A 26,602-nucleotide genomic window follows, 5' to 3' on the forward strand; every position below is an offset into this window, starting at 1 on the left:
AGGGATTTTGTGACCTTGCATAATGGAATAATAGTTTAAAAATTCAACTAAACAATACATACACTTTGCAAAACCCCATTTTTGGATCATCCTCATTATAAGATTAATTCACAAACATAAAAAACACACATAGGGTGTTTATTTGATGTGCCTATGTTGGCAACTCCTTTATTTTTTCTTTGATGGCGAGACATTATAAAGTCTTGCTTTCAAAATTAAGTGTAGGTCTACTCCTTGGTATCCATATGAAATAATAACGATGGAGGCTTTGTTGTGTTTAAGGCTTGCTAGAACCCAAAGATAGCTTTATGGGAAGAAGGAAGGGAAACTCGCTCTCTTTGGGCAGCTAGAGTTGTATATTAATGTATATTGTGTATTTAAAGTGAGAAAAGACATACATATATATACACAATCACATTTGCTGCTTGAGACTTGTACAAGTCCCAAACAACTCTTCCACGCATGCCTGAGATGGGTAGGTGTCTTAGGCGTGCAAAGCTTGGGTGAGAATCGTCTCACCTATGCCTATGTATATATAGCTCTTGGGAGCTGTGTATTTGGTCAACACTATAAATGTGTATATTTTCTCATTAATAGCTTATTATCTCACAATTTTTGACATTCAACCCAAAATTAGAAGATTACAATATTAATAAATATAAGATAAAATTTTATTGTCATTCTAATTTGAATTTTAAATTAGGTGATGTGGATCTTAGTTAATCCAATTAAATATTATCAATTCTCACATATACTCCAATAATTCAGGATTATTGCACCCAAGTCTCAAAGTGTAATAAAATATACTTTAGGTCCATAGGTTTTTTCAAGGCTTTAAATTCTTTATCCAAAATCTAGACCAAATTCAACTTGGACAATCCTCATGCCTCCGAAGTTCATCAACTCTTTTTGTGTGTGACCTATAGACTCTCCACTAAGTCGGTAGTAACCAAATTCGTATCAGGCTCTTCACTTGATATTCGTTCAAGCATAAACCAAGATTAGACTCTAATAAGACATCATGACCACCCGATTAGTAAAGGTCAACAGATGACTACAGTTACTTGTATGATTTGATCCTTTCGTTATATGATATCTCTTCGAAACTAAGGTATAGATTAAGTTTCTCCTTTAGGACTTCTCAAATTACATAGATTGACTTTTGTTAATGACCAGATACTACCATTGAATCAAACATCAACTCAATCCCATTATAGTCACAAATTTAATTGGTTATTGACATTTGTCAATAGGCCTTAACTGAGATATTAACTCTTATGCTCAGGAACGATGAATCATTATTGATCCACCATTGCCTTTGTACAAATCTCGATATGAGCAATCACCACCTTTCTAGCAATCCTCTAACTAGACTATATTGGGTTGGTGGTAAACATGTCGATTCTTGTACAAGACGGTCTGATGATCTCAAGTTTAAAGACCACATGTATCTCCATTCAATAAGAGGATATTTTTCATAAACACTAGAGTAACCATCTAATTGGAATCCCTTTAGTGGGTTAGTTTGATGGACACATTTATAACGTGCATCCATGTATTGCACTAAATTATCAATAAACAACTTTGATAAATAAAAAATTATCATCATCTTACGATAAAATCGTTTAATACTATGATAGCTCTTTCACTATTAAATGTGTCCTTCATTATAGTAATATCAGAGTTACAAACTTTTTAAGAATAATCATCTGATGTGCGTATAAGATTCTCACAATTAGATGTCAAACATTAATACAATTATTTATAGGACAATTATCTATTTTAAATAAAATACAGATAATATAAATGTTATTTTATTAACCAAATATTAAAGATTACATTGAATATTAATTATAACAATTGGCTCTAAGATATTACTTTAACACCAGGTTCTCAAAAAGCCTCTAGAAATCAAGAGTCGACTAGCCATAAAATAGTCAACTCTGCAGAGAAACAGGTAATTTTCTTCTTGTGGTTAACTTAGTGCAAGAGGCCTGGCAAAAATCCCTCGAACAACTGCCAATGACAAGAATTATTTGATAAATTGAAATCCCATTTGACAACCAAAATGTATTGAGCTTTCACCCACAAAAATGGTAAACATTAATAGCACTAATCTTTCTTCTAATTTGGCATCAAGGCAATCGACTGAAACGTAACCCCATATGATGCCCCAACATTATCCAACTGCAAGCACTAATCTTTATGATGGATTTGTGTACATTGACTTGACTTATGCACAGTCACTCTTTGGTGCAATAAACAACCACCACTATACTTATTTGTCCATTAAATTTATTATTTTTAGTTGCACAATTTCTCAAGCATTTCCAACTTTTGATATATGAATATAACCCACCAATAAAAATTGAAGCAATAGCCTATATACATGTGCATATAAGAATAAATTATACATCACACAAAAGAGATACAATAATTAAATATAGATAGACTCAGTTTTTTTACATGTTTGGATGAGAGAAAAATAAATACACCAATACTTCAACGTGAATTTTTTTTTAAATCAAAACATACAACTTTTTCAACAATAATTTATGTAATTGTTTAATAAAAAAGAAACAAACAGTCACATTTTACTTCTGAAATGGACCTTCCTCAATTGAGTAATGATTAAGAGAAAAAACGAGTTAAAATAACACTAATCTTTACTTTTATTTATTGCCCAGCCCCCAATAACCGCGCCTTACTTCACTTTCTATCCATTTATTGATTGGCTATCTACCCATTTATTTATTTTTATATTTAACACATACTTTAATTATTTAATTTTAATCTGCAGGCCTAATCCACTTTTACTCCCCACCAACTTATCACGGCATAATTAAATAACACATGTATGAATTGTTATAAATTATTTAAAAAAAAAAAAAGGGAACACGGATGAAAGAAAGATAAGAGAAGGTGGAACTTCTTTACTTGCGAAGAAGTAAAAAACTCTCAAAATGAACGCTATCAAGTTACAAAGGCACACCCATAATTGTGGCGGTGGGAGGGTGTATTTATACATGTTTCCCACCACCCTATAACCAATGAAAAAATGATTCATCACCCACAAAAATTGAATTACCACAGCCCTTCATTTAATGCTTTCCCACACACATTTCTTCTCACATTTAGCGCATCAAGCCATTTTCCAATCCATATCCTAAGTTTTCCTTTCTCATCATATGCTGGTAATCTTTACACATGGGAACCCCTTCCATAATACTTTCTTTTGAATTTTCACCATTTATAGATAATTACATTAATTTTGTTAGAAAAAATCCAATAAAATAAAAATTAAAACAAAAAAACATAATTATTTAATATTTTATAAAATAAAGTTGGACGTGTTTAAACGATCTCATTAAAAACCTTACTAAGAAAACACAATAGAATAAAATCTAATGAAGAAAAAAGAGTATAGTATATATTTTATCTAATATGTGATAAACTTAAATAAATTTGCTTCCCCTGATGAATGTTCCCCTCTTTGAAATAAGATTAATTTGGTTGCTTGTTAAGTCGATGCATACCGATGTTATAAATTAACTTTTCAAATATTAATGTCGGTAATGTCTTGGTAAACAAATCTGCAAGATTATCACTGTATCGTATTTGTTTAACATCAATCTTTTTATTTTACTAGAGCTCATAAATATAAAAGAACTTTTGTAAGATATGTTTAGTTTTGTCTCTTTTAATGTATTCACCTCTAATTTGGACAATACATGTTGTATTGTCTTCATATAATATGAAATGAGTGTCTATTGTATAAAAAAGACTACATGTATTGTAGATATGATGGATGACAGACCATAATCATATGTATTCTCCGTTGGCTTCATGGAAAGCTAGAATCTCTAAATGATTTGAAGACGTTGCAACCAAAGTTTGTTTGGTGGAGTGCTAAAATATCATTGTATTATTATAAGTAAAAACATATCTCTTCTACAATCGGACCCTATAAGAGTTAGAAAGATAACTAACATCTGCATATCTAACCAAACTAGGTTTTTTAGGGGATTTGATATAATAGAGTAATCCTAAATCTCTAGTCTCACATAGATAATGAAGTATATGTTTGATTCTGTTCCAGTGACAATGGGTTGGTGTAAAGCTAAATCAAGCCAATAAATTGACTACGAAGGATATATCCAATCTAGTACATTGGGTCAAATATAATAGTGTTCTAATGACATAAAGATACGGTACTTTAAGATTAAGTATCTTTTTATTTTCTTCTTTAAGACAAAATGAGTCCTTTTTTCTTATCAAGAGACCAAATAATTATCAGGGTACTCAAATGATAAGCCTTATTCATATTAAAATATTTTAATAATTTTTCAATATGTGTTGATTAATGAATAAGTATTCAATTTGAATTGTACTCGATCTGTAGGCCGAGACAATATTTTGCTTTCCCTAAATTTTTCATCTCAAATTCTTTTTTTAGATATTCAATAGTTTTTGAGATTTTTTTCAAGAATCCTAATTAAATTCATGTGATCAACATAAACTACTATAATGACAAACCTCGATTTTGATATTTTGATAAAGACACATGGACATATAGAGTCATTCACATGTCCTTCCTTTTTCAAATATTCACTAAAGGGATTGTACCACATTTTTCTAGATTGTTTTAATCCATACAATGATCTTTGTAATTCAATTAAGTACATGTTTATTGAATTGACCATTTTTGTTTCAAGCAATTTAAATCTTTCAAGGAGTTTCATCTAAATTTCAATATCTAAGTTTTTATACAAATAAGCAGTAGCTATGTCCATTAGACACATATCTAGTCATTCAAAGTGTGTTAAATTGATTAAATATCTGAATGTGATTAAATCCATCATAGGTGCATGTGTTTTATCAAAGTTTATACTTGGCCTTTGAGAAAAGCCTTGGGCTACAAATTTGGTTTTATATCTAGCAATCGTATTTTTATCATTTCCTTTTATCATAAATACCTATTTATATCTAATGGGTTGTACGTCTTTAAGTGTTAGAACTGCAAACCTAAACACTTGACGTTTTGTTAGAAAAACTAATTTTGTTTGAATTACTTCTTCCCATTTAAGCTAATCATGTCTTTGTCTATATTTGTCTATAATGCGTTGGTTCAAAATCATAATCATTCATAATTTTAGTAACTATTGCAAATGAGAATACATCATCAATGTTAACCGTTTCACGGCTCCATATCTCTCACGTATAAGCATAATTTAGAGATATTTCAGCATTCTCATTTTCCTATTCTTCAAGATTTTGTATCATTTAAGGGGTTTGTGCCATTTCAAGGGCTTGAGTCTTTTCAAGAACCATAACCACTTCTAGAAAAATATTAAAGAGTGCTATTTTTTCATTCATTTTAGGATCATCATGATTGATATCTGTTTGATTATTTGTCTTTCTTTTTCAAGAAATAGTGTTATTCAATCGAATAGATCTACCACGCTTCTAGCGTGTAGTAGACTGATCAATCACGACTTGAATAGACTGTTCAACAGTTACATTAATTCTTACTAATGTATTTGCAACTAGTATATATGTTCTTATCATTTTTGTCGTATCTACAAATACATAAGACATTTTGTTGGTAATAATTTGTAAATGCATCATCCTCTGCACTTTAGTTTCACTTTGAGAAGTGAGAAAATCTATATGAGACAAGGTAGGTACCTGCTAAGTAAGTTCATGTCTAATTTCATGAGGCATTTTCTTTTTCCCTAAAGATGAAAATCTTGTTTTATTGAAGTGACAATCTGTAAATTATGCAGTAAAAAGATCACCTTTTAATGGTTCTAGATATCTAATAATGGATGGTAAATTATATCCAATATAAATTTTCAACTGATGTTAGGAGATGCAATAGAGACATATATAACATAACTAAATATCCTCAAATGAAATATATTAGGTTGGTGATTAAAAACCAATTATAAGAGAGAAATTGATGATTAAAGGAAGGTCATAAGTGAATTAATGTTGCAGTATGTAATACAACATGTCTCCATATAAAAGTTGGTAATTGAGTTCTTAGTAATAAAAGTATATGCAATTACCTTGAGTTGTTTGATAAGAGACTCAACTAATTCATTCTAAGTATGGGCATGAAGAACTGGATATTCAACATCAATCCCCATAGACATGTAATAATTATCAAATGTCTTAGATGAAAATTCACCAACATTATCTAGCTGTATAGACTTGATCGAATAATCTGTGAAATGTGTATTTAATTTGATAATTTGTGTTAATAGTTTAGTAAATACAATATTTCGAGTTGACAATAAATAAACATGGGATCATCATGCAAATGCATCAATTAAAGCCATAAAATAACGAAATGACCCACTTAGTGTATGAATTGGTCCACAGATATCCTCTTGAATCATTTATAGGAATGATAGAGATTTAACTTGAATTTTAGAGTGAGATAGTCTTATTACTAATTTTCCTTAAGAATAAGTGGTGCAGAATTTTTCACTAGAAAATAAAATCTTGTGATTATTTAGTGCATATCTATCTGAATTTTCAAAAATTCTACGCATCATTGTAGATCTTGGGTAACTTAGATGGTCATGCCAAAACATAATGACTTTTGAATCAGAGAACTTCTGTTTTGATACTGCATAGGTTTCAATTACTTTTGTAATTGTATAATACAATCCAGATGATAAAGAGGGTAATATTTTTAGTATAAGCCTTCTTCCAGAGGAATTACCAATTATATAGATAAATCTTGTACTATTTTCACTCATAATTTCAATGTGATAACCATTATTTTTTATATCTTTAAAACTAAGTAGATATCTTCTAGATCTACTTGAATATAATGGATCATTAATGTTTAATTTGGTCCCATTTTTCAACAAAATTGTGGCTCTTTAAGAGCCTTCAATTAAATTTATTGATTCTAATATAATATTTACTTTAGCTTTAATTAATACAAAAGTTAAGAAAAATTTTTTTCCTTAAGAATTGTGTATGTTGTTGCATTATTTACCAAACACATGTCTCTATCATCACCTTTTGAAGTCAATGTTTCAATTTTAAAGTTTTTTTTTTTTTGGTAAGTTCAATTTTAAAGTTTATATCTTTCCATTTAAAAATTACATTAGTCCTAACGTACTCAAAATAGTAAAAGGAAGGAGAATATGATAATAAAAAACAAAATATATTTTCATAACTCCAAAATAATTATATAGGCCAAAAGACTATTTCCCACCCTAGGTATGCTGTTTTCCTAAGTTTCCCCTCATTAACTTTGAAAATCTCATTTACCTACCCATGAGCTATTAAAATTAATAGTTTTAGGGGTAAAATCATTATTTTGTCTGTATTATTAGAAAATAAACTTAAATTTGATTTTATTTTCCCCTCTAAACTCTAAAAAACAAAATATATACTCATAACTCCAAAATAATTATACAAGCCAATGGACTATTTCCCACCCTAGGTATGCTGTTTTCCTAAGTTTCCCCTCGTTAACTTTGAAAATCTCATTTATCCACCCATGAGCGATTAAAATTAACAGTTTTAGGGGTAAAATCATCATTTTGTCTGTATTATTAAAAATAAACTTAAATTTGATTTTATTTTCCCCTCTAAACTCTAAAAACTAACAATTTCCCCAAATCCAAGTTTTCAAAAATAGAATTTTCCCCCCTAGGGTTTTCAATTTTTTAGATTCAATTTTTTGTTGTCATTTCTTCTTCTCCAGTGACCTCTAGGCAATGCCTTTTCCTCTCTGACGTGGCCTCCTTCTGGTGGCTCTCCTGGGAGTGGTTGTCGATAAAGACAAGTCGTCTTCGTTGAGACAAAGACGAAGATGAGTCATATTCGTCTTTGATGAAGACCTCATCTTCATCTCTGGACGAAGATGATTTGTCTTCGTTGAGATAAAGACAAGTCATCTTCATCGAGACGAAGATGAGGTGTTCATCAAAGGCAAAGATAACTCATCTTTGTCTCTAGATGAAGACGGTTCGTCTTCGTCTCAATAAAGACGACTTGTCTTCATTAACGACCATGCCTAGGAGAGTTGCCAAAAGGAGATCACGTCAAAAAGGAAGAGGTGTCGCCTAGAGGTCGTCAGAGAAGAAGAAACTACATCAAAAATTTAAATCTGAAAATTGGAAACCCTAGTGGGGAATTATTAGTTTTTAGGATTTGGGGGGGGGGGGGGGGGGGGGGGAGGGAATGATATAACTAATGGACTTAGTTAATTTTAATAGTCCATGGGTGGGTAAATGAGATTTTCAAAGTTAATGGGGGGAAACTTAGGAAATGCGTATACTTTGGGTGGAAAATAGTCCTTTGGCCTAATTATATATGATGAATTTTAATTATAAAAATCTTAGGCATTCATGTCACTAGTCAAGTGACCCATATTTTTTATTCTTGAAAGAAGTTTTAAAACATCAAGATTCATTAGATCGATGTGATCTAAATCATTAATAAACTTAATTTTTATGAATGCGTAATATAGATCCACTCAATGTCTATGTGTGCTATAGGTATATAAACAATGACATTTATGACCACATTCATTTTTTTGTGTTTACTCTACATTATTTTTTATTTTGCTTCAGTCTTTATCGACTTCCGATGGTATGACTAAGATTTTCTATTATAACCATTTTTAGATCGAAAATTATTTCATCTAGATTATTTCATCTATGATCTTACTCACACCTATGATAACTACTTTTAATAGTTGTATTACTTCAGAGAACGATGCAATACTTGTGGGATGAGATTTGATAGTTTTTCATTAATAAGAAAATATCAATTCAAAATTTCTTTTTCCCAAAATTACTACTATTGGAGCATATTATTAAAAAAATAAAGATGCAGAATATTTTCTTTTCCACATTATCTCAGTCAGGGAAAAATTCTAAATATCATAAAGTTATACTAAATTACAAAGCCATTTAGAGTATTATTGAATTTGATGTTCAAATTTTATCTTTCAAATTTTTCCATGAATTTAATAGATCTATTATTATATCCAAATATTCGCCTTGCAATCCTTTAGGGATGTAATGCTAGTAAAATAGTGGCCTTAGATTTGTCTTTGTAGGATATTTTATTTAACGCTTATAAATTCTAGGTAGAGAATCATGTAAAAACCCATTTAATATTATTCATTCAATTTTAAAAACTTCATGTTCAAACATTGTCATATTTACGAAACTTTTGGTTTTGTAAAGAATTTATTAGAATTAATTTTTAAAACTTTAGGTTCAGATATTATCTCATATTTACAAAACAGCTAGTTTTGTAGAGAAAATGTTGAGATTAATTTTTAAAACTTCAAGTTCAGATATTATCTCATATTTACCAAATTTTTGGTTTTATAATTAGTATTCAAAATATTATAATATGTAAAACTTTAATTATAATTATATTTTAGATTTCCAGTCCATATTTTTCATAATTTATACAAACTTCAGATACAAATTAAATACAATTATTATAATATAAATAAATATTCTAATGATATTCAGAACTTCATATCCATATTCATGATTTTATAAATTTTAAGTTACAAATGATATTCAGGACTTAGGGTCCAAATTCATGATTTTACAAACTTCGAATTGTAAATTAGATACAATTATAAATACAAAATTAAATAGAAGAATAGCAATAATTAAAACATCAATAGTTCATATTTTGCGAACAGAACAATATCATAATTGAGGTATACATATTTGTAACATATAAATAAAATAACAACATAATTGAAATATTACTAATATTATAATATACTTGAGTGAATCGTGTTGATAATGTATTATAAATTATTGAAAAAAGAAACGAAAGAAAGATAAGAGAAGATGAAACTTCTTTACTTGTGAAGAAGCAAAATGCTCTCGAAATGAAGGTTATCAAGTTACAAATGCACACCCATAATTATGGGGTGGGAGGGTGTATTCATACACATTTCCCACCGCCCTATAACCAATGAAAAAATGACTCACCAACCACAAGAATTGAATTACTACAACCCTTTCATTTAAAGCATTCCCATGCACATTTTCTTCTCACATTTAATGTATCAAGCCATTTTCCAATCCATAACCCAAGGTTTCCTTTCTTTGTGTGTTGGTAATCTTTTCACGTGGAAAGTCATTTCATAAAAAGTAATTTTTGGAAAAACTATTTTGGCGGGTTATAGAATATTTTATATTTTACTAAGCACAATGCTAGTGAGGGTCACTGATATTTGACAAAAGACATTTTTGAAAGTTATTTTATAATTTTAATAGTTGTATTTAATGGATGTGAATGATTGTTTGCATATGTGAGATACGGCTAAAAGACTTATTTCTACCCAAGTTTTAGTCCATTTCCAAAGTTTCACTCACAGGGTTTCAAAAAACTAAATATCAACTTATCATCTAATTGTAACACCCATCTCTAGGTACACATTCCTGATGAAAATATACCAAAAGAGATATGTATAACTTGACTATTTGAAAACTTTAATGCATGATCATAATTATAAAGTGTACAAAAAGGTGATATAATAAAAATAACAATTTTATTAATCAAATTAACAAAATAAATGTATTTGAAATCTCTTTCATAAAATAACCATATAAATCTTGAGTAAACCAATGTATTTGAAAGTAATAATGATAATAATAAAAAAGCTAAATATATGTCTGATAAAAAATTTTAATGACATAAATGCTCATCTTCTTGTGCAACTGCTTGTTGGACCACTAGATTCCTACCTACCCCGTGATTCACCTCTACTTGCAAAACATATAAAAGGAAACACGAGTAAAACTTAGTAAGTGGAGAGCTTTCGACATCCTTGGATACTAAATTACCTAGCAATAAAACTTGTTGCCTGTTTGTAAGCTAAATATTGTCATACTACAACACCTTAATGCCCTAACATGGATCACCTACACAAACTATAAAGACCTAAACCAGAATCGACATATCTGATGCCTTAATGAAAGCTACTAAGGTTCCTCGCACATATGCCAAATAGCCTATTGGTCTATTTGACTGGGATACCTTGATCACACAGAGAAATCTCTGATAACAACTCTTTCTCTTACCACATAAGCTAATCAGAACTGTTGACTAACTATCCCTAATCACGTAAGGAATATCTAAAAGTCATATCCTTACCATGCACACCTGAACTAAACTGAACTAAACTAGGTGTCTATGTGCCTTGGCACTGAGTGCATGATGCATCTCATGGATATCCATCCCTATTGCTCTTACAAATATTATCACCTATACACATAATTGGTAACTATCTTGTTGTGTGACACTAGCCCTAAGGTTGTTGACTTTTCAACTCAATCTAAGTTTGTGTTGTCGTCCATGTAGTTAGGCCCTTTATCTATGTCTTTCTTGAATTCTCTATCTTTTATTAGCTTATTATTCTTCTTATATAACTCTCCACTCTTATGCACATAGCTTAAGGACATAATTGTCTTTTCACTTTGTCTAAGCGTACACAGTTGTGTGCTTCTCAACCTATGCTCTTGTGCGTCTTGAACCATATACATAGGCATGTAACACTCAACACACAGTCATGAATAAAGCAAATGCACACAGGGAGTTAACCTTAGACACATTCTCATATCCTTAGATCCACATGTACAAGCCACGTGTCTCCTGGCACATGTCGTCTACTTTTGGAAAGCCATTTATAGACGTGTGTCCCATACCATATGACCGAGCATTTCTCCCTTCAAACTGAGTGCAGGATTTTCAGGCTTTCAAATTTTTTTGAATGACACATGAGGGCATTTGTGACTATACACGATCATGTGTCATGATCTAGAAATCACACCTTAGGATTTCTATGCCTTTTTTATTATGATCTCGGTGATCCGCACAAAGTAAATACACAACAATAGTCTCTAAGTATCCTAGACATTATATTTTCACTATCTTTTTAACCATAACACACATACACAAAATCTCATGGCATCATATCTAAAAACAAAGATCTTTCAAGCCAAAACATATATTTTTCACACAACTTAGAAACTAAGCATGCTTATAATTTGTTTTATTCACAATCTAGATCACCCTAGATTACGTATTTAACAGAAATGGACTTGTAAAGATCGTGATCCAACAAGGAAGACCATTCCATTTACTTAGATTTCGGTGAAAACATCTCTCTAGCATGACTATGGTGATTCCAATGATCAGTAGCAACTCCTCCGATGGCCACAAACTCCTCTCTCACACTCTCTCACTTTTTGAGCAGCCTAGAAGTACAAGAATATGTGAGTTAGGGTTGATTGTGTTTTTATTTTTATCTCCAAGACTTGATACACGCGCCTGTATGGATCATACACGATCGTGTGTTTAGTTGTCTAACTAAGGTAACTTCTTGTTTTGTTGCGATCACAATCTGATCCACTTATTGATTTTTTGTTGACCATGCACGATCGTATATATCTCCATACACAGGCGTGTACTACTAAAATCTAAAGAAATCACCAAATTTAAAACTAGTAAAAAGACTAAAATGCCCTTGGACTTACCTGTAGGTGTTACACTAACTTTCTTAAAATTTTCAATTAGTTATAAGGGTAAAATCATTATTTTACAATTAATATTAAAATAAATAAAGTTATATTTCATTTTACCCCTTTAGATTAAAAAACTAATAATTTTCTCTTACCTAAAATTTTGAAAACTTGTATTTTCCATGAGGATTTGATTTTTCTTTGTTTTGATGACTACTCTAGGAATGTCATCGACTGGCTAACACACAAACATCTGACTGATGCATAGACAATCGAACGTCACACAAATCCATGCAACGTCATTAACCATTTTGATAAACTTTTCAATGGTTTTCATGTCATGAAACCATCAAGGAGAGAGGTGGTAGGAAGGCTAGCCAACAACCTTCCCAGAGTAGTCGTCGGAACAGAGAAAAATCAAACTTTGGGGGGAAATGTATGTTTTTAAACTTTTGGGTGGGAAAAAATTGATAGTATTTTAAACAAAGGGGGAAATTAGATTTAATTTTATTTATTTTAATATTAATGATATAATTAAAGTTTTACCCTTATAACTAACTTAAAAATTTAACGGAAGCTTGATAATGAGTGGGTATGTGAGTTTTTGAAACTCTACGGATGAATGTTTGAAAATAGACTAAAATAGGTGGGAATAAGTCCTTTGGCCATGAGATAAATAGATATTTTTCATTTTGCGTAATTTGATACTTTATAATTAAGGGTTTATTTAATTTTGTTTGGTTATAAAGTAGGGTTTATATTAATTATTTTTACATTTAAATCCCTTATCAACTCTCTTTCTATGGCTCTACATCCATATCCTCGGAAAGGGTTGACCCCTTTTAACCTCTGCTCATTGATCAGGTAGTGAGACCCTCGCATGGGGTCTATCCCTCATCAACTTTCTTTCTATGGCTCTACATCCATATCCTTGCAAGGGGTTGACCCCTTTTGACCTCTGCTCGTTGATCAAGTAGCGAGACCCTCGCATGGGGGTTTTGCCCCCTTAATTTCCAATTGTAGGGAAATAACTCTTGATCAATTTTGTAAAGATGTTATTTAGACATAATCAAACTTTAAATTCCAACTAAGATGTCCATTGCCCTTCATACGAAAAATGTAAGATACCATACTTGACAATTTTCTCATATGGTTTTATGTTCATCAATTGAAAAGTATATTGAATAAGGTTACATAACATTGTCTACATATTTATAAGTATATATACATTTCAATTAACTTTGTCGATGAACATTGGGTTTGCAAGCTTGGATAACTCGAATAACTAGGTGAAGTTGAAATCACTATTAGTAGTCAGCCACTAACGAAGTCCATCTGGATTGGATGACTTAGAGAGCATGAGGACTATGTTGGACATCTATTTTGTTCCATGACTATGTATAGATTACATAGATTTGTTTTGTGTAGTTCTATGTTTTATACACATGTTCATATACTACATTTCATTTATTTGATTGATTCTTTGGATATATTGTATATGTGTTGTTTGTTCATATTACAACAGATGTATGACATTGCAATTCATAATATTGTTATTCATGTGCCATTAATAATGCTTAACAATCAAAATGTGTTAATGTTAAATTTGTAACAACTGTCATATATGAACACATCTAGGAGAATTTAAAACATAGAAATAAAAAAGGAAAAATTTACATTAAATAAAATGTCAAACACGGTGCTGTTTCGATAAATTTAGAGTTTATGGTTCACAATTTATAGTTAAGGGTTTGAGATTGTGGTTTATGATTTATAGTTTCTAATTTTTATTTAGGATTTATGATTTACAATTAAGGGTTTATGCGCTAGGTATACAGTTTATAATTTATGGTTCATGGTTTAAGCTTAAGACTTATAGTTTAAGGTTTATGATTTATGATTTACGGTTTATAGTTTAGGGTAAGACTATTTTACATTTTATTTTAATCAATCTTACAATGACAAATAAACAAAATATAAAATATTTTCATGAATATACACTAAAATATGTAAAATCTTAAAAGGATTTTCCATTTTACTGCTTTATTCATAATATCTAGAAACTCTAAGATTTAAACATCATTTTACCTTTTATACTATCAAATATCATATAACCCCTTATTTTGGTAAACAAAGGAAAATGGTGCTTCTGCTCATAAGAAAATTACGATATTATTTGAGATATTTGGTCATATTCGGTAACTTATGGTAGGTCGGCTTAAATAGTAAAAATCCCACAAATTGGGTAATTTAATTAATTACCCTTAATTTAATTCAGAAAATACTTATGTAGAATACGAATGCTTAAGTTAATTACTTTTAGGACTCGAGATTTTTCAAAAAAGTGATTCGACCTTTAGATTCCAGAAATGACACTGTCAATTCATAACTTTTTGAAACAATATTTTTCACCACTTTAATGCGACAAAGTTTACATAAATACTAACTAATGATGGATAAAATTGATAATAAATATATAAATATAGTGCGTCAACATGTCTCAACCCATCAATCTGGTAAAATTTTCTATATTTTTCCAATTTCTCAAAATTTTATGCCCTCGCGATAGCCAAAAATTGGAATTTCTCTTTTTATTTTTATTGTTAGGATGGTAGTAAATTTTTTAGAAGAGATTTTTACTCTTTTGACAAATGTTTTAAAATAAATTTTTAACAGATTTAATGGTAAATAATACTAAGTATATATATATTTTTAGTATACAATTGAATATATAAATGATATGTTATTATATAATTAAATTTTTTAATTTAAAATTATTTAATTATATGATAATATATAATTTATATACTTAAAAATATGTAATTATAGTTTTATTATTTAGTAGAGTGCACAAGAATGTTACCAAAATTCTGGATTAAAAAATCAGTTTTCAGTAACACAATTGTTTGGTGGTGTGAATATATATAATATAGCGACCATCATTAATTTAATCTATATAAAATTATAAGTGGAGAAATTGAAGGCAGACAAATTAGTGTTCAAGGCTCAATTATTTCTCTTGAATGAATACTGTGTATGGTGTATGACGGTTTGTTTTGTCTTGGTATGCTTGTCGTCTCTTCTCTCGATCAGATGGAGTCAAACAGAACTGGCATCTTCCAGTTTGTTTAAAACCCAATCTTACCCATGGCTTGGGGAATATTTAAGTTTGTTTTTTTGCGCTTATTCAATTGAATGAGAAACGCATACAACAAAAGGAAACAACAATCCAACCAATAACTTGTCTTTTCCCTCAAATTTAGGGTTTTTGGGGATCTTTCAAGATCTCATTAGAAGCAACAAGTTGCTTTCAATAACATTAAGCATACCATTTTAACAAATTAAAATTCCATAATCAATATATTTTATAAGAGTAATATTATATGTATTTATTTTGAATATATAAATATTTATATATTTATTTAATTTAAAATTATTTAATTATATAATGATATATATAAATGTATATCTATTTATATATTTAAATTAGATACATATAATTTTATTATTTTATAACTAAATTCATTACCAATTTTTAGACCTTGACAGATTTAGCCTAATGTTAGATATAAACTATAGTTTTAAAACTCGGATCGACTAATTGGTTTAGTTATCAACAACTAGAAACATATCTTATTTTAAATATAGGAGGGAGAGCATATATCTTAATTAGTAGATAAAATTATTATTGATAATGATATGTGACTAATAAATGACTACCATTCTTATATAAAATATCATACTCAAGACTACAATCTATAATAATATGAGCAATACTATGTATACCCACTTTGGGTACACAAATGTATACACACTCATATGTGTCATCATATGAGTGGTTATTGTTTTATTCTTAATTCAAAATCATCCAATCATATGATGACACATATAAATGTGTACATATTTGTGTACCCAAAGTGGGTACACATAGTTTTATTGTAATAATATATAATTACGTGTCAAAATTTGCATTAAGGTGTTACCAATATTGATTTAAATTAGTATATGTGGGCATATCAAAATTCCTTTTAAATACTTTATTATGTGTCTCCAATAAATAATATTTTTTAAGATTAATTTCCAAGCTGTCTCAATTGAGAAATGTGGAATTGACTAATCAATATCATGTCAGTCAAAAGTCATAGCTAAGAATTTTCAACGGAAAATTTTCAAGTGACGTCACTATTAGAAATCAATTGTTCAAGATGGGAAATCAACTGTTCTTTCATTTTAAATTTTGTAAGAATTTTTTAAAATTATTTCTCATGGTGAATAAAAATTGTTCAATATTTTCATACGAAAAGAGATAATCAATCAATTTGTTTGTATTATAGCTAAGTTTTCATATTAATTAATATGAAAAAAAATCACCTAAAGGTTAGTAGAAGTGGGTCAATCCGTATCATAACCAAGCCACCTTTATAGAATTTTGGGGAACATATATATCTTGATCATTTACAACTTTTATGCTTAATTATTTGAGTTTACTTGATGTGATGTATAAACCTAAATTTAAATACTTATCTATGAGTTAAAATTTTTAGTTAAGATCAAAACTAAAATTGTTATTTTAATAATAATATTAAAACATATATAATTCGTTATATTTGCTCCTCTATGTTTTAAAAACTAACTATTTTACTCATGTTTGAAGTTTCCTAACTTTAAAAAATCATGTTTCTCTCTCAAACTTAGGTTTACATATTTTTCCAAATTTAGTTGCCCTCATAACTTTTAAAAACTACAATTTTACCCTTTCTTAAACTTTATTTTTCAACATCCTTCTGACGCCCTCTTTGTCTATCTCCAGTGTCCTCCTTTGCCTGAGTTGAGTTGACGTCGACTTTGCCTTGCCACTCCATCCAAAGGTGATGGGAAATGTCTCTGTAACCAAGAGATGAAAATCTCTTCATCACACAAACATCTTCGATGTGACAAAGAGATATCTTTTTGTCGCACCGATGCGACGTCTCTTCGTTGCACTGTGCAACAAAGATATGGAGATCTCTGTCTCTAGTAGGTAGTTCAAGTAAGACAAAACTAATGTCAGCTTGGCTCAGGTAAAAGAGAATATTGGAAGCTGAAGTTTAAGAAGGGGGTGAAACTATAGTTTTTAAAAGTTATGAGAGCAGCTAAATTTGAAAAAATATGAAAACCTTAGGTTTGAAGGGGGAATGTGATTTTTTAAAATTAAAAAACTTTAGACAAAAATAAAATGGTTAGTTTTAAAAACGTATGGGAGAAATAGTAATGAAGTATATATATTTTTAATATTATTATTAAAATGACAATTTTGCCTTTAATCCTAACAGAAAATTTTAACAAAAATTTGTTTATAGATAGATGTTTGAGTTTTAAAAAGTTTGAGGGAGTCACTTTGAGTGGGAACAAGTCTTTTGGCCTTTTTCATAAAACTTAAAAAATTATACCAATAATTACTTCAACCCATTAAAAAAACAAATTTACAAAATTAATTGAATCACACAATGGTTTCGAATTTCAATTGACATTAATAAGGTAAAAGGATCAAGCCAATTCAATTGTTAGATAAATAGGTGAATTATTTAAATAAATATTTAAAATAACATATAAAATAATTTTGTATAATTGTTTATTAAATATAAAATCTAAATTATATTAATATATTTATAAGCTTGGTTTGATGGCAGGCATTATATCAATTTATAATATGTTGGATTTAAGTTTTAGTAATTATAATAAAATATAAAAGCGCTTTGATTGTGGTTCACCTTAATTCAAAAGTCAAAATTGGTTTCAGGTAAGCAAGTTTATTTTTAATTTTAAATAAAACTGATCTAACCAATTAATCTGATTCCATTTTTAGAACAATGATAAAAATAATGTCATCTTGCTTTTGTAGCCTTTGAATCAAAGTTATTAAAATTTGTTTAGTTTTATTTGCTTTTACTTTGATAGCTTGATGAACCATTCTGGTTTTTATTAAAATTTAGTATCTTATTATCAAGTGATTTTCCATAATTCAAGAAATATATAATACTTTCCAATAACATTATATACTCCTACTTTGAGTGATATTACAAAGATATATAAAATAAATTTGATCACTTCTATTACTATAAACCATAATAAAACCCTCTTGGAGGGTCATCCTCATTTTGTAAAAATAAAACCTACAACAGAAGATAATAGAGTTTATATATGTATATATTAAAGAGATTCTGTATCATTTTAAAGGGTAAGTGATACATAATGGCAGAAACTACTAAGAATCATAAAGACAAACTAGCTTCTACCAAAGCAACGTTGAGTTAAAGGTCTCTCTCTCCTCTCTCTCTCTCATTATTTAATCAGTCCAAGTAAGTAAGTGGAATTCAAACATCAAAGACATCAACAGTTCTTTTAATTCAATATTCAATTTCTTTGTTTTCCCTTTAGGTGGGTCACTTTTGACTCCATTGATAAAAAATTAATTAAAAAGATAATGAACCTTAAAAGGGACCACCACTCTCCCCATTGTTCCTTATCATTATTTACTTGTCCATCTCTCGCTCTTTTCCCCAGGATAAGCCAAGCCTTCCCCACTATTCTTGTTCTCTCTTCTCATTCTCTGTAATTTTCTTTTTTTTTTTTCAATGAAGGAAGGTGAACAAATGGCGATTCCCCACTTGTTTAGGTGTCCCATAAGTCTAGACTTGTTTCAAGATCCAGTTACACTTTCCACAGGCCAAACTTATGACAGATCCAGCATTGAAAAATGGCTGGCTGCAGGTAACCTTACTTGTCCTGTAACAATGCAAAAGCTTGATGATCCTTCCTTTGTTCCCAATCACACTCTTCGCCATTTGATTAATCAGTGGCTTCAAATGGATAGTGGTACTGGTGGTAGTCACCATAACTTTGATCTTGATAATTACTTGACAAAATTTGATTCTTTAGCTGTGCTAAAACTCAATCTTGAATCCCCTGAAACTTCCATGGAAACCAAGCTTCAAACTCTGGAAAACATTCTTCTTCTTCTTTCCCAGGAACCCTCTAGTGTTTCTTGTTTGCTCCAGCTTAGATTCTTGCCGCTACTTCTGCACCAAGTTTTCGGAAAAGCTGCAGAATTTGATAAATTCTCTCAGGAATATGTAAAGTTTATACAGGATGGACTTTCTTGTGTTTCCAGGTTGCTGCTTCCAGAACAAATGGAGTGTTTAAATATGTTGCTTGAAGAGTCCAAATTAAAGAATTTCATCTCTTTGTTTGAGCAGGGAAATTGCATAATCAAGAAAAGCTTGTGTCATTTAATTGATTTAATTTCTTCATCTGCGGAAACAAAAGATCTTTGTTCGCAGCTTGGAAAAAATTCCAGGATTCTAGATGTTATTGTGTTGATTATTCTCCAGGATTCTGAAGCATCCGACCCTGGAATTATGGCCTTATCAGGATTTTGCTCCCTGGAATCGAACCGCGAAAGCGTAGTTCGATCAGGAGCCATAAATGGGCTGATAACATACATTCTGAACGCGGAGAGAAGAGAAAAGAGCTTGGCGGCAGTCGCAATGTCAAGAATCGAAGAACTTTTAGTGCTGGAGATTGCGAAAGAGGCAGTTGTAAAGCTTCCAAATGGTGTTCAGGCTCTGGTGAAGATGGTTTTCAGAGTGTCGGACCATGAAGGGAGTGAAAGCGCCGTGAATTCGTTGATGATTTTGTGTTGTGATTCGTTAGAGGTTAGAGAAGAAGCCATTGGAGGTGGGGTTTTGAGTCAACTGTTGCTGCTTTTACAGAGCCAATGTGGTAATAGGACAAAGAGCATGGCGAATACGTTGCTGAAAATGCTGAGATCAAAATGGGGAGAAGAGTCCTAGGCATGCGTAGTTGCAGGGGCTAAAATTTGTAGAGTATTGCTATGTACCTCGCCGGGTGAGTACTCAATTGGTTGTTAAAGTGATTTGAGTGTTGTAATGGCAGGGGCTAAAATTTGTAGAGTATTGCTATGTACCTCCCGCTGTGAGTACTCAATTGGTTATTAAAATGATTTGAGTGTTGTAATGGGAGAGGATATTATTTTATTATTAATTTAAGATTATATAATCATATGATTATATCTAAATTTATAATTGAGTACTTAAATTAAACATAAATTAAATAAAAGGAAATGAAAATTGTGTAACAAATTGAAGAGCCTTGTAGTAATCACAATAATAAATTTATACATACAGATATACGATTACTTAAATATCAATTCATGGTCCAATCAACATGCTCTAAAGATAACTTAATCCAAAATAATTTTAGTAAGTGGATCCCACTTTGATACTTGATTTCAACCATCTGGTTTTACTCTTTTGAAATGGCTTCATTTTCTACAATTAAGTTAGTTAAAGAATTTATTGTCGATATTAATTACAGGGGAAAAGGGCAACTTTTTATCTAAGTTTTGGTAAACTGATAAATATAGATTTATAACAAATGAAAAATTTAAATATTTATTCAAATTTTAATTTATTATGACACATTTATAAATTTTTTATTAGAGTTAAGGGGTAAAATTGTTATTTTATTAGTAATATTAAAATAATTAAAATTATATTTTATTTTTCTCTCCTTGATTTGAAAAAATAATATTTCCTCTTTTAATTAAGTTTTAAAAAATTCACTTTTTCTCCTTAGGATACCAAACTTGAAATTCAACTATTTTTTCCGATGAACGGTAGACCAACGATGGAGGAACAATACGAAGTTGTCTAGAGAAAGATCTTTGGATGACGATTGTCATCTAGATCTAAATGACACTTATTGTCTAACAATATGCCGCATTGGTCGCTAGTGCTTGGAGGAAGAAGTCAAGAGAAAACTTAGGGATTTGGGGGGGGGGGGGGGGGGGGGGGGGGGGGGAGGGAAGACACATTTCAAAGTTTAGGTATGAGGGTTAAATATTAATTTTTAAAACCTAAGAAAGAAAATAAAATAAATTTATATATTTTTTAATATTATTATAAAATAAAGATTTTATCTTTATATTTAATAAAAAAATTAGTAATAATTTAAGGATAAATAAATATTTGAATTTTTTGTCGGCCAAAGGACTATTTCCCACCCAATGTATACTTTTTTTGCACATTTTCACCCGTTAACTTTGAAAAGCCCGTTTACCTATCCATGGACTGTTAAAAAAAAGAATTCAAGGGTAAAATTGTTATTTTATCTGTAATATTAAAAATAAATTAAAATTTAATCGTCTTTTCCCCCTTAACCTCTAAAAACTAACCATTTTTCTCTAGGCCAAGTTTTGAAAAATAGCATTGCCCCCCCTAGGGTTTAGTTTTCAATCCCCGATGCCATCGTTGACGACGAAGCCTTCCCAATGCACCAGCATACTCCGACAACCTCTCTTCTCTCCTTTAGAACGTCGATCGGCCCAGATCTGGTGTCGTCTTCGCCTAGAAAGTTGAAGAGCTTCATCGGGAGACAAAGCTCTTCGTCTTCTCAAATGAAGACAACGATCTCGTCTCCATTTGGGAAGACGAAGAGCTTCATCTCCCGACGAAGCTCTTCGATTTTCCAGGCGAAGACAACACTAGATCTGGGCCGATCAACATTCTAGAGGAGAGAAGAGAGGTCGTCGGAGCATGGTGATGCGTTGGGAAGGCTTCGTCGTCGGCGATGGCGCCGGATTTGGCGTTAGGGATTGAAAACTAAACCCTAAGGGGGGGAGAATGCTATTTTTTAAAACTTGACCTAGGGGAAATGGTTAGTTTTTAGGGGTTAGGGGGAGAAAAGGAGATAAAATTTTAAGGGGTTAGGGTTCTGTTAAATTTAACTGCTCATAGGTAGGTATTTGGTAATTTCAAAGTTAAAGGGGCGAAACTTGAAAATGCAGCATACTTTGGGTGGGAAATAGTCCTTTGCCCTAATTAAAGTGAAGAAAAGTAACCATTTTTCAAGGAGACCAACCCATTAATAAATCACCTAACCTCACTGTAACAAATTTGACCATAAGAATCCCTAACAGTAAAATTTTTTCAAAGCAAATTCATGAATTCTATTATTTTATTTCACACACTTAAATATAATTAAATCCTTAATGAAGTTAACTAAGAAGAACCTTTTTTACTGGGAAATATTTTATGAATAATTAAATGAGTTATTTATTACAGAGAAACAATTTCTTTAACATGTACAATAAATACTTTAGTTTAATTGGCCAAAGGACCACTTTTCACTCAAGTTTTAGTCTAATTTTAAAAATACAGTTATGGTAGTTCAAAACTCCAGACACCCATTTATGAGTTAACTTATGTTAGAATTTTCTATTAGAGACAAAAGTAAAATCATCATTTTAACACTAAACCCTAAAAATTTATATTATTTTTCCTATTTGGTTTAAAAAATTAATAGTTTCTCTCTAGTATTAAGTTTTAAAAAGTGACTATTTCCCCCAAGAGTTTTTCCACATTTTTCAACCACCAAACCGTATCTGACGACCTTCTGCATCCTAGGTTATCTCTCTTTCGATGTTCTCTCCTTCTGAGCACAAACCATATGCTTTTTCTTCCGAAAGATCAACGTCTCTCCTGACGAAGATAGGAAAGATGAAGGCATCCAGATCGACATTCATTTGAACGCGTCGAAATTGCAACGTTCATCTTCATTTGAACGCATTCAAATTGATGTTCGTACCCACATATTTATACCAAGAAGATCATCTGGTCTATGTTGAGAGAGATGCGTTCAAATGGGCTTTCATTTAGATTGGTGTTCGTTCCTATTTTTGTCGAGAGGGATGCTGATCTTTTAGGAGAGAGAGCATTAGGAAGGAGAGAACATCAGGAGGGAGAGAACTTGGGTTGAAGAAGGCAACTAGAGAAGGTTTAATGGTTGAAAAATCCTGGAACACCTTAGGAAAAAATGTTCACTTTTTAAAACTTAATCATAAAGGGAATTGTTCATTTTCCAAAGTAAGAGGTGAAAATAGTATAAATTTTAGGGTTTAATCATAAAATGATGATTTTACCCTTGTCGTTAACAAAAGATTTCTAACAGAAATTAGCTCATGAATAAGTATCTGAGTTTTTGAATTGTTGCATATGTGCTTTTGATATTTGGTTAGAAAATAGTTGTTTGGCCAGTTTAATACACTTAGGTGGCAAGTCACATACACAAACTTGCTTTTTAAGCCTTGAAGTTCAACTCATTAATTAAAGGGGAAATTAATTAAAATAAGCAAAAATATTTCTGTTTATAGGTTTTCAGCCAACCACCATACTTTTTACCTTTATAAGCAAACCAATATTTTTATTCCAATAATACCCCTTTCTCATTTCACTTAACTAATCTACTTTCATAGTTTTCATCTTATTTTCACTATCATCTCTTTTCTCAATGCTCTTCTTCCATCAACACTCCAATGACAACACATTTTGGTTGTTTTCTCTATCATTCATTATCATCATTTAGCAAGTAAGTTTCTTTTAAGTTTTCTTTAAATAAATAACAACTTGTATTAAGAAAACTGTGAAACTAATAACTTTTCTAGAGATAAAAAGTTAAAAACTTTAATGATGATATCTGAGTGCTTGAATCATTTTATAAACACTTACATTATTTGTACATTCAATAGTTTTATTACCCAAATCTAAGTAAAAACGAAAATCACTGTATTTCTCTGGTAAATTGTGTGGTTCGCGTTTGCATGGTTACTTAATTATTTTAAATTTTGTTTGTGTGCAGGAAAAATGGGAAGCTAATATATTTGTTTGGATATGGTGGATATTGGGTTAATAGAGGTGATAATAGTTTAAAATATGTTAGTGGAGTTTAAACATGTGTATCAATTAGTAAAAAAATAAATTATGATGGATTTGTAGAAGCAATGTGTTATCGTTTGTGCATTAATTGAAGTTATAATATTGTAAAAATTTATATGCAAAATAATTTATGATGGATTTGTAGAAGCACTGTTGAGGTTAGGATACATGATGAAATATGAAGGTAGTAAGACCCTTTGTGGGGTATATTGGAGAGATGTTATGAGATGGGTATTGTTCCAATAGAAAATTTCTAATCGAATGAGGAAAAATATGGTGGTTATAATGATTGGGATGATGATGTTGGTGATGACAAGGGTGATGATATTGTTGATGACGAAAGTGGTAATGATAATGGTGGTGATGACGAATGTGATGATGTTGGTGATGATAATGGTGAAAACAAAGGTGATAACGGGGGTGGTCATGAAACAGAAGTTGGTCCAAGTGGATTAGCTGGGGGAAGTTCATTTCATAACACTTTAACAATGCATGGTGGACCCATTCCTATTAATGTACTAGTTCTAAATCCTTTTTCTAGTGGTTTAGATCTTTACAAGGATGTAGAAAATGAGAGTATTGCATTACATCAGTTCCACCACAAGATGGGAGAATCAAAGTGAATGATTAAGTTACATGTAAACAGGTGTTGACAGATATGATGTATAGGGATGCTTTGGAAAAAGGTTATCAGTTCAAGGTGGCAAGTTCAAACAAAAAAAGATGGGATATCAAATGTGCACATACTCAATGTAAATAGAAGGCAAGAGGAGTAAAATTACGAAACACAGACATTTTTGTCTTATGGAAGTTGGAAACTTACACTTACCCTTAGAATGTCATAATGCCTCATCACAGACAAGCAGGTAAACAGGCACTTGAAAAATATTGCAGTCTATGTTTACCACTTCTTACTGTATCTACAAGCTGAAAGACATCATAACAGACGTTGCAGATAGGTACAAAATAGATATCTCTTATACTCAAACTTGGCGTGCTAAGAATTGGGCATTGAATAAGATTAGAGATTCTCCAGAGGAGTTGTTCAGACAATTACTTGTATATTATTACAATTTGGAATGAAAAAACCCTAGCACGGTTACACATATTGATACTGATATGGATAATTGGTTTCATTTTGTCTTTATAACTTTAGGTTACTCAATTAGAGCATTTCGAGAATATTGTCACCTTGTCATTTATATTGATAGATCCTTTTTAAAAGGACAATACTAGGTACACTATTTGTTGCTGTGCGTAAAGATGGAAACAACCAAATTTATTGTTTGGCCTTTGGTATAGGGGGAAAATTTTTTGAAAGCATTACATGGGTGTATAGGTGATGTTTCAGATTTGGTCATCATTTTAGATAGACACCATGCTATCATTCATTTTGTGCAAGAAATATTCCCAAATGCACACCACGGTTAGTGCAACCATCATATATAAGGTAATATAAGCAACAGGTGTAAACAAACAAAGCATATAAATCGGTTGTTTTGGAAAACAGCGAAAGCTTATCAGATATTAGATTTTAAAGAGTCAATACGAATTATTAATGATGAAAATCCATCAACAAGTGCTTATTTACAGGGTATAGACTATAAACGTTGGGCCCGTGCTTACTTTCTGGGTCTCTGGTATAATATAATGACAACAAATACTACATAGTTCTTTAATACCTTGGCACGACACGTGCAAAAATTATTGGTTATGATGCTACTTGAGTTTTTGAGTTCCACCATGTAGAAATGGTTTTACTCCTAACGCAATATGATAGGTTTGTATAATTTTCCTACTTCTGTGCATGATGTTGAATTGTACACTTATAATATTTTTCTGATCATGCAGAGGCTTCTATTAATCAACTCATTCTATGGGCAAAGGAGAAAATAACAAGTCATATCCTTAAATTAGCAAATATGGTTGTCAAACCAATTACTATGCACAAATATGAAGTGCACGATGTGGGCCAGTTGATTGCTATAGTGGATCTATGTGCGAGTGAGTGCAGTTGTAAAAAATTTCAATTGTTACATATTTCGTGCACACACATTGTAGCCATGGCTAGGTTCTAGAATCTTTCTAATTGTTATCAATGGGTGAGCAAATACTATTTAATAGAATATTGGCAAGTGGTGTATAGAGAGAATGTTGAACCACTTGAAGATCCCTCTGAATAGGTACATCCAGAGAATCTTCCCACAGTATTTCTACCTCTATTACAACATTGACATTCAGGTCAACCATCAGAACACAGAGAAGACCATCTAAGGGGAGGAAGTACATCAACCT

General features: G+C 30.8%; 1 protein-coding gene across 1 annotated transcript; it reads left to right on the forward strand.

The window, feature by feature from the left end:
• Window positions 1–19,090: 19,090 nt before the first annotated feature.
• Window positions 19,091–20,549, forward strand: LOC123199770 (U-box domain-containing protein 26-like). The gene has a single exon (XM_044614821.1). The coding sequence runs from the start codon at window positions 19,148–19,150 to the stop codon at window positions 20,363–20,365; it is 1,218 nt and encodes a 405-aa protein (XP_044470756.1). The 5' UTR covers window positions 19,091–19,147; the 3' UTR covers window positions 20,366–20,549.
• The last annotated feature ends 6,053 nt before the right edge of the window (window positions 20,550–26,602 follow it).

This window comes from Mangifera indica, chromosome 16, assembly GCF_011075055.1.
Source record: "Mangifera indica cultivar Alphonso chromosome 16, CATAS_Mindica_2.1, whole genome shotgun sequence".
NCBI classification, from domain to species: Eukaryota; Viridiplantae; Streptophyta; class Magnoliopsida; order Sapindales; family Anacardiaceae; genus Mangifera; species Mangifera indica.